This window comes from Trachymyrmex septentrionalis, unplaced genomic scaffold, assembly GCF_001594115.1.
Source record: "Trachymyrmex septentrionalis isolate Tsep2-gDNA-1 unplaced genomic scaffold, Tsep1.0 scaffold194, whole genome shotgun sequence".
Lineage (NCBI taxonomy): Eukaryota > Metazoa > Arthropoda > Insecta > Hymenoptera > Formicidae > Trachymyrmex > Trachymyrmex septentrionalis.
In genome coordinates this window covers 84002-93125 of record NW_017305114.1, presented here as the reverse complement: position 1 = coordinate 93125, position 9124 = coordinate 84002, and the positions used below count along the sequence as shown (strand labels likewise).

The 9124-nt window shown below is 28.9% G+C and overlaps 1 protein-coding gene across 1 annotated transcript; it reads left to right on the top strand.

The window, feature by feature from the left end:
• Positions 1–3057: 3057 nt before the first annotated feature.
• On the top strand, positions 3058–4263 carry LOC108747125 (mitochondrial import inner membrane translocase subunit Tim10 B-like). The gene is made up of 4 exons (XM_018484395.1): positions 3058–3433; positions 3530–3629; positions 3785–3880; positions 3956–4263. Exons 2-4 carry the CDS (start codon positions 3606–3608, stop codon positions 4133–4135), a joined length of 300 nt encoding a protein of 99 aa, XP_018339897.1. The 5' UTR covers positions 3058–3433; positions 3530–3605; the 3' UTR covers positions 4136–4263.
• Positions 4264–9124: the final 4861 nt, after the last annotated feature.

The window sequence follows — 9124 nt, the reverse complement described above, 5'->3', positions numbered from 1 at the left end:
GTTCTTGCCAGATGTCCAACCTTACGATATGACGTTTTACAGCTGACAATTTTAACTATAACATACTGGTAGCGCCTTTGTTTGTCAAACGACGGAAACTTATTTATACTCCCAATAAATTCATAGTTTACTATGTTATTACATCGAGATCTAGCAGCGCTAAGTATTTTTACATAAACAATTTTTTTTTAAATTAAATTTTTTCGTTTTATACGGTTAACTCTTTAATTTTTTATGATAACACTTAAATTGAGCAAGGTAACGCCATTTTGTGATAATGTTTTGTATAATATTTTGAAGGAAAATTAAATAATAACTACACTACTTTAGTTGGAAGAGAAAATGTCTTTGAATGAATTGTGATATAATAATTTCATTTAAGAGGAATTTAAACCATTTGGATTGGAATAGGAAGATCCTTTAACAAGATATACGTACGAGTATGCTTAGGTTTCATTTCATAAAAATTAAAGATAGTATCATTTGGATTAAGTAAATTATAATAAAGATAGTATCACTTGGGTTTTACTTTTGATTTTGATAAGTAGAATTTAACTAGGCACCACAGTTGTTGATATCAATTCGTTTATACAAATGATACATATCATTAGATTAATATTCATTATTTATTTAATTTGGCATGATATAAAGAAATGGGATTTAACTTTGCGCTAGTTCTTGATATCAAATCTTTTAAAGAGAAATGGTATATATCATTAAAATTAATATTATTTATATAATTTGGTATCCGAATTATTGTACATGGAATTTAACTTTGCGTCAATTTTGTTGATATTAAATCTTTTATATGAATAATACATATCATTAGAATTAAGTAAATAACAAGAGACAATACTATTTGTGTTATTTTTTAATTTGATAGAATTTAACTTGATTAGTTAAGATTGTAGCATCTGGGTTTTAATTTTTCATTTGATATGTTAATTTTTTTCGAAGAGTAATAATTTTTGAACAGAGAATTAAAGTTGCCATTACTTAAGTTGGATTAAGAAGACCTTCAATAAGAATATCTTTGAAGAAAAATTAAAACTATTAATTGAGTTGGATACTTAGTATTATATACAAAGAGCTGGTCTCATCAACTCGATTAAGCCGAATCGATGATTAACTGTGAATTATAAGTGGTCAATTCTATTAAACAGCAAACACAAACACAATTAGTCAGTTCCACGGTCATATTGTATAATACCGTTAGTTAATATTGCGGAGACTGATTGAAATTTTTTCAATAAATATAATTTTTTGTATGATTAAAAATTTATCACAAATATCTATTTTATTTATTTAAACCGCTCCAAAATAAAATAATTAGTAATTGATGATAAATATTAAATAAGTACGTACCATATAATGACAACAATTTATAACAATTTTTAATATAATGTAATCAATATAATGTAATTTATAATATACATAATTTACAATATAAATGCAATAAGATCGCATTTATATTATAATAGAGATAATTATAAATTACATAATAGTTATTATTACAATTAATAAAAAAAATTACGGAGTAATGATTTTACTGTCAATTGTCTGATAATAAAGGTTCAAACATGAGATAATTATTATTTTTAATATTTGATAATAAACATGAAAATGATAATTATACCAACAAATTTAATAATAACTACAAAATGCCCGGGAAAAAATATTTTATATATCTATAATAATTATATAAAATTTTATTAAGACTTTAAATACAAAGCGCCTTCCCGGTCCGAGTGTTAAGATGTTGAACTACTATCTAATATACATTCAATTAAATTGAATTAAAATTTCAGAAATAAATTAAGAGCCGATGAAATTATCGGATTCACACAATCAATCTGAAACAAATAATCCCCCCAAATTCTCCCAAATCTTAAAAAACTGTAATAAACTTATTGCGAAAAATATTGCCTCGGCCGGGAGTCGAACCCGGATCTCTTACATTCCGTGTGAGCGTCCTGAGCCTTTAGACTACCGAGACCTTAGCAACACTCTTCGCAATAACCAATATATATAGTGAGTTACGCATGTATAGGCGAGCGTATTATAAGATGTTCCTTGAGTTATGGTTTATATTGTTTATAACCAATACAACCTGAAATTTAAATTTTCGTATAGATGCACGTCAAACATGCTGGGATAGTATAGGAAATCTTTAATGCGCCACTATCACCCATTCCACCCTTCAAGGAACCGGGTGATTTTTCCATCCTCTCGGGTGGATAGAGTAAGAATCTGACGTTCCACCTAAGCGCCCACTAAAGGAATTCTAAAAGAATCTGAACGCTTTCTGGATGTTAGGTGCTCCCGCATGGGGAATCTGAACGCAGCTCTGATTGGTTCTCTAATGCCTCCGGCACACCAATGCGATGTTCGTCGCGCGCGATATCCAATGAGTGTACAGTTTTACCGATATTCTCATTTTAAAGGTATACTGTCATTAGATATCGCATGTCGCACGCGCCTAACATCGCGCTGATGTATATGAACCATAAGGGCTGTTTCAGACAAAATTTCTGTAACAGTAACCTTAAGACATAAACTTAAGCTGATGAGCCAATCAGGATACTGCTCTAGATCTACGTACTCTAACGGAAATAGAAATAGCATTAAACTTATTCATAAGGCGATTGTCAACCGGTTGAAATTCACCTTATTGCGAGATTATGAATAAGTTTATTGTTATTTCTATTTCCGTTAGATTATGTAATCTAAAACATCTTGATTGACTCAAATGTGATTTGTTAATTTTTTCTATATCCGAGATCTTGGTCCGATTTCTAGCATCGTGAACATCAGATTTTAAGGGCTGTCGCACACAAATTCGTAACAATAGTTTAGTTTTCACCTAGGGCTTAATCCGGATCAGAATGTAAGGATCAACCAACTACAGTCGAGTATCCTCCTGTTACAGTCAAATGACAGGGGAATACTCGACAGTTGGTTGGTCCTTACATTCTGATCCGGATTAAACTCTCGGTGGAAACTAGGTGACTGTTACGGATTTTTGTGTGCGACAGCCTTAAAATCCGATGTGCACGATGAAATTGGTCCGAGATCTCAGACGTAGAAAAAAATTAACAAATCACATTTGAACAATTTGATTACATGACCATTGCGATTGGTCAATTTTTTCTTCATCTGAAGTCTCGGATCAATTTCTAGTATCGTGGACATAAGGCTTTAAAAATGGGATTAACAGATTTTTTTAACCTGAATAGTCGACTTTTAACGAATATCTCGGTTTGCGGGGCAGAGCGACGCTTTTTCTGTTAGATTGTTTCGTTTCATGCAGAAACTCGTCGAATAATCTCAATTTTATTGATTTTTGGACTGCGGAAGTTAAACTGTACAATTACCTTTTATTTATTTTTATGCAAAAACGCATCGAATGAATGTATTTTTATCAAAATTCGAGGTGAAGAGGGTATTAATATATACCCGCGTATCAAATGTTCAATGTAAACTTGCTACGCTAGTAGCAAACTTCTAAAATTAATATCTTGCTTTGCAGGGCAGACCATCGCATTTTTCTATCGGATTCTATTGTTTCGAATAAAAACGCGTGTTAAAAATATTCAGCTGTGTACATGGATGCATTACAACTAAGAAATGTACATATCTTTAATATTACACTTATGTTTATTAAGATTTGATTGCTTGTTCACACTTAACCAATAATTTTACATTGTGTCTATATAATTTTTTGTTATAAATGATATATTGATCATGTTAAATGGTATGTTAACGAGAAATTTGTTTTCAGTAGTTTAAAGATTTTCTTTTGCTGTACAACCAAATATCTGAAATGTGTTTCAAAAAATGTGCAAATACTTTTCTGTCTCGAGAAATTACTTCTGATGAAGTAAGTATTTTCATGAAAGTATATTAAATTGTATAATTATATTGAATATGAAATTTAATTAACTGAAATTTGTAGGAGCTCTGCATAAATAATTGTGTACAGAAATACATCTACACTAATCATAAGATGATGGAAATATTCATGGAAGTACAACCTAGAATGGTGCATAAAAGAATAGAGGAGATAAACATGGCTCAAACAGCAGCATTAGAAGCACAAGATCAGCAAGTCAAAGTGGAAGAGAATCTACAATAATACATCTTTATCAGTTATGTGCAATATATTTTTTAATTTGTCAAATACTTCTAATTTATATTGCATCATAAATTACAGAGATCTGTTGAAATATATATAAAATAATAATTTAAAAACATTTCACAAAAGTTGCAATATATGTCAGTAACATTTCTGAAACAGCTTTGGAATAGTAAGATGTCCATGATTCTTACATGAAACGTTGTTGAAAGGTTGCTGAAAAGTTACAGGTAGAATCTATGATTCTTTTTGAAATATTATTAAAAAGTTACTTTGATTGAGAGGATTACGATCAATATCTCAAAAAAATTTTAGCTATTTCTATAAAAATAATTTTAGTATTAAGAGTCCGATAAATTTTAGAGAATTTTATTTTTTATATAAGGCTTCAAGAGGAATTCTCTTAAATTAAGAAGAAAATATTCTAAATATAATATTATTACAGTTGAGTTTCATCTCACATCTGTAATACAAATTTTGTTGTTTTTTTATATTAATTTTCTCTTGCATACATAATATGTATATAATATGTATGCAAATAAATGTTTTAAGACATATTTATATAAACGATTTATAAAAATCTCTAGTTGTAATGATTTTATTGTTAAAATGCTACAATATTAACTTAGCATCACATTTAGGGTGCGATCGAGTTGCCACTTTCAAATGTTTCAAACGTTTTCATCTACAATGCTTCTATGGAACGGTCAAGTAGCTTTACGAATGTCGTCAATACTAGTTAAATTGACTGGTCTAAAACATTCTGAAGTGTTTCCAAGCGTTAACATTTATTTTTAAGGCAACGTAGAAAAAATTTTCATAAATATTTACAAAAGTGAGAACAAAAGTTAATGAAATAAATAAAAATGAATAATGATATCATAGTAATATATATTGCACAAAATTATTTTGAATATACAAATTATCTCTACAATGATGACGATATAATGGACATTATAATAACCTCTGAACATGACAGAAAAAAACAGAAAATGTATTTATAACATTGAAAATTATAAAAAATAATAAATCAAAAGCCAATTTGAGCCAACACTGGTTATTAGTGTGTATTTACCATTTATTCAAAGTGAATATTAAAGTGAATTAAACATATACGTTTCGACCTACGGTCCTCTTCAATACAAAAAAAAATATATTAACAAAATTACATAATGGTAGCACATATGAGTATAAACTAATACCATATAAAATGCGAGAAAAAACCGTGGTAATGTCCGAGTTAATCTTGGTCATTAAATTACTAAGTTACCTAAAAAAAAAAAGAGTTTTTGTTTTAAAACGACCGATCAAAAGATTAAAAATAATCTAAAAAATATTAACATGAGATTATACGCGAAAAATGGTAAAAAAAAACTTACATGACTGTCAAGATTGAACTGTTTCTATAAGGTTTGTTGTACATGTTCCATTAAACTGTTCCATTTACTGTGTAATACAAAAATGAATAAATTACGCATTAAATTTACTGTCGATTATGGTGAGAATATAGGGGAATTAATTTTTTGGATGTTAAACTTTTGATTGAGGATAGGAGAGTGATTTGTGATAATTACAAAAAGCCTACTAATTCTGGAAGATATTTAAACTTTTTTTCCAATCATTCTTTAGAACATAAAAGGGGTATTGTTATTGGGCTTTTAGACAATATTATTTCTTTTCCATCCAAAATTCCATGAAAATAACATAATTGCTCTAATTAAAACTCTCCAACAGAACAGATATCCTGCTAAATTTTTATTCACAACAATTAATAACGGGATAAAAACTTTGTCTTTGAAGCAGAATTTTGAGATGATTGGAAAACATGGTGTTGTTTCTAACTCGGATTCCTCAAACTTTAATAAGAGATTTTTTACTATTCCTTACTTCAAGAGAATGTCTGAGAAATTCAAATTCTTTACAAGCAAATTTGATTTCAATATAGCTTATAAACAAATGAATAGTATGAGCACTTTCATAAAAACTGGTAAAGACAAAATTAAAAAAGATCTTTCGAATGTTGTCTACAAAGTAAATTGTCAAGACTGCAATTATTCTTATGTGGGTCAGACAAAAAGAAAGTTAAAGACACGACTTAAAAAACATATTAAAGATTTTAATAAACCAACTACCTCCTTATCAGTTATCTCTTATTATAAATTAGAAAGTGATCATACGATTGATTGGGAAAATCCTTGCATTCTTGATGCTGAACGCTTTTATTATAAAAGGATGGTCTCCGAGGTGATACATATAAAAAGACAAGAAAAAGGCCTTAATAAACAGAGTGATACAGAACGGTTTCCTGAAATTTATCTCCCTCTTATTGGTAATTAGTTCCTCTCCCTACTCTTAGTGTTTCCCCCTCCATTCTCATTTCCTCTCCTTTCTTCACATGATATAAATAGTCTTCCGTTTTAAACGGGCCTTCATAATTGTCGGAATTAAAAAATAAAATTTATATACAGTTACAAAAGTTTGTTACTTATTCTGGTATCTCAGTTGTGAGTTTTCGTGCCATTAGATACGTGGTACGTCTTGTCTATCACAATCTCAAATTAATTTCCGTGAATTGTTATGAAATTGAAAGTGTTTGGTATTGGTATAATAAAAAAAAATTTTTAATTCTTTTTCATTTTTTTTTATTTAATAGAACTGAAAAATTCTGTATTTTTACACGAATTTTTTGCTCCACTCTTTAAGATAACAGGAATTGTAACAGAGCATTGTATCATAAGATTAATAATATCACTCATCTCTCTTGATTTATATTCACGCTGTTCAATTTTTACAACAAGCGAAAACACTATTTCACCTTGTTTTAATTTGCGAACTTTGCGCTTGTATTTTTATGTATATTTTTCAATAATTTGATTTTATTGTAACACCTTCCGACTACTGTTAATTGTTTCTTGTTTGTAATATTTTTATTATTTGTCATCTTTTATATATTGATGATGGTCAAATCTTGACCGAAACGTCTACTTATTTATTTGTGAATTTTAAATATGACTCATTTTTACATCTATTGTTGTGGCTGTATGCTCTTTATTATATTTTGTAATTGATTAGCCACTTTCTATAATAATATGTTTATTTTTATGTAAAATTTACTCTTTGTCTAAAATGTGTACGTTATTCTAATCAAATTCATGAAATAAGTCCAGCCGATGTTGTGTGATCGAATGTTGGATCGTGTTTCTATTAATATGATTCCTATGTTCACTTATACGTGTTTTTAGGCATCTGCTTGTCTGTCCAACATACGACGCATCACAGTCTTTACAGTCAATCTTATATACCACATTGGATTGAGAAGATTGAGGTAGCACATCTTTCTGAACTTTGATAAATCTATTGAGCTTATTTATCTATAAGCCATCCTCTATAAGCCATACGTAAAAATAGTACATTTTTTAAGAGCATACTGATTTTTTTAGAAATATTAGGAATAAATAGTATACAGAAAAATTGTTTATTATCTTCTTGGGTTGTCAATTGTTTATTAATAACAAAATCATCAGCACGATTAGAGAGATCAAATTTTTTGTAAAATCTTTTGTTGATAGTTGAAAATGTATCAAACTTAAAGGATAACCATTATTCAGAAGAATTTTTATAACTAAGTCAAAATTCCTTTTATGAAAACTTGGATGAGAAAGTAATAAAACTCTATCGATCAAACCAACAATTATGCCAATTTTTTGACAGAGAGGATGCCGTGAGAAATAATTAACCCTTATGTGGCCAACCAGGTACCCGGGTACCTATGGTCGCACATTTTGTTGAATAACTTTTTTTCTTAAAAATATTGGCTAAAATCGTCTCGGATCCCCATTATTTGACCGATTTCCTATAAAATTATGCATTAGAAAGTTTTTTTTTATTTATTTTCACAAAAAATTTCGAGTTTCAAAAAAAGTACCTCCCCAGGCCAACCAGGTACCCGGGTACCTCTATACATAAATAATGGATTCGGGTAGTATATTATAAAATAAAAATGATTTTTATACAAAAAGCAGTAAATTATCAATAATAAATAAATTATAATAAATAATATTCATTTATAGTTAATAACTATATAACTAAGGCTATATATAACTAAGGCTACAGCACGTTTTTAGCCATAAATTTGTATAGAGGTACCCGGGTACCTCGGTTGGCCCCGGTACAAGATTTTTTGGTTGGCCACATAAGGGTTAAGGAAACGACTCGAAAACATAGATTTATGATACCAATCAAAAATAAAAGTCTCCTCTTTTTTTATCAAGCAAATATCCAAGAAATTTAATGAGTCTTCATCAATTTCCATTGTAAATTGTAGTGGCAAGAATTGAATTTAATAATACGTTATGTAATTTTACCTCTGTTAATTATAATATATATTTTTTGTTAATTTCAAAGAAATGTGTTGACTCTTACTTTGCCCGTTATTTATTATTATTTGTTTTATATTGAAAGAGTCCTTTGATTTGTTATTGAATTTAATAAGAATCTCATCAATATGAGCATTGTCAGTAGCTAAAACAGTGTCATCAACATATCTTACATAAAACAGTGGTGTCACAGAAAGTTATTTAATGAAACTAACTCTAAGTCTTGCATAACTAAATCAGTATAAGAGATAGTATAAGAGATAGTGAAGAACTCATGGGTAAACCAAAGATTTATCTATAAAATTTTGCATTGAACATAAAAAAAGTGAAATTCACAACTAATTTTAGTGCTTTAAAAAATTCTGTTTTTGAGATGTCAGTATTTTTTTCTATAAGGTACCATCTATTCCATCAAGAACTAGATCTATTAGTACATTAGTAAAGAGTGATATTACGTCCAAAGAGAGGCTTCAGCAGAAATTGTCAAATTTGAGATTTTTTAGTAAAAAAAATAGCTGTTAACTGAAGAGCTGTTTGCTGGAGGTGAATTCTTATTAATGATCTTATGTAGGAAAGATGCTAAATTATGGAGTGGACTTCCAATCGATGATAC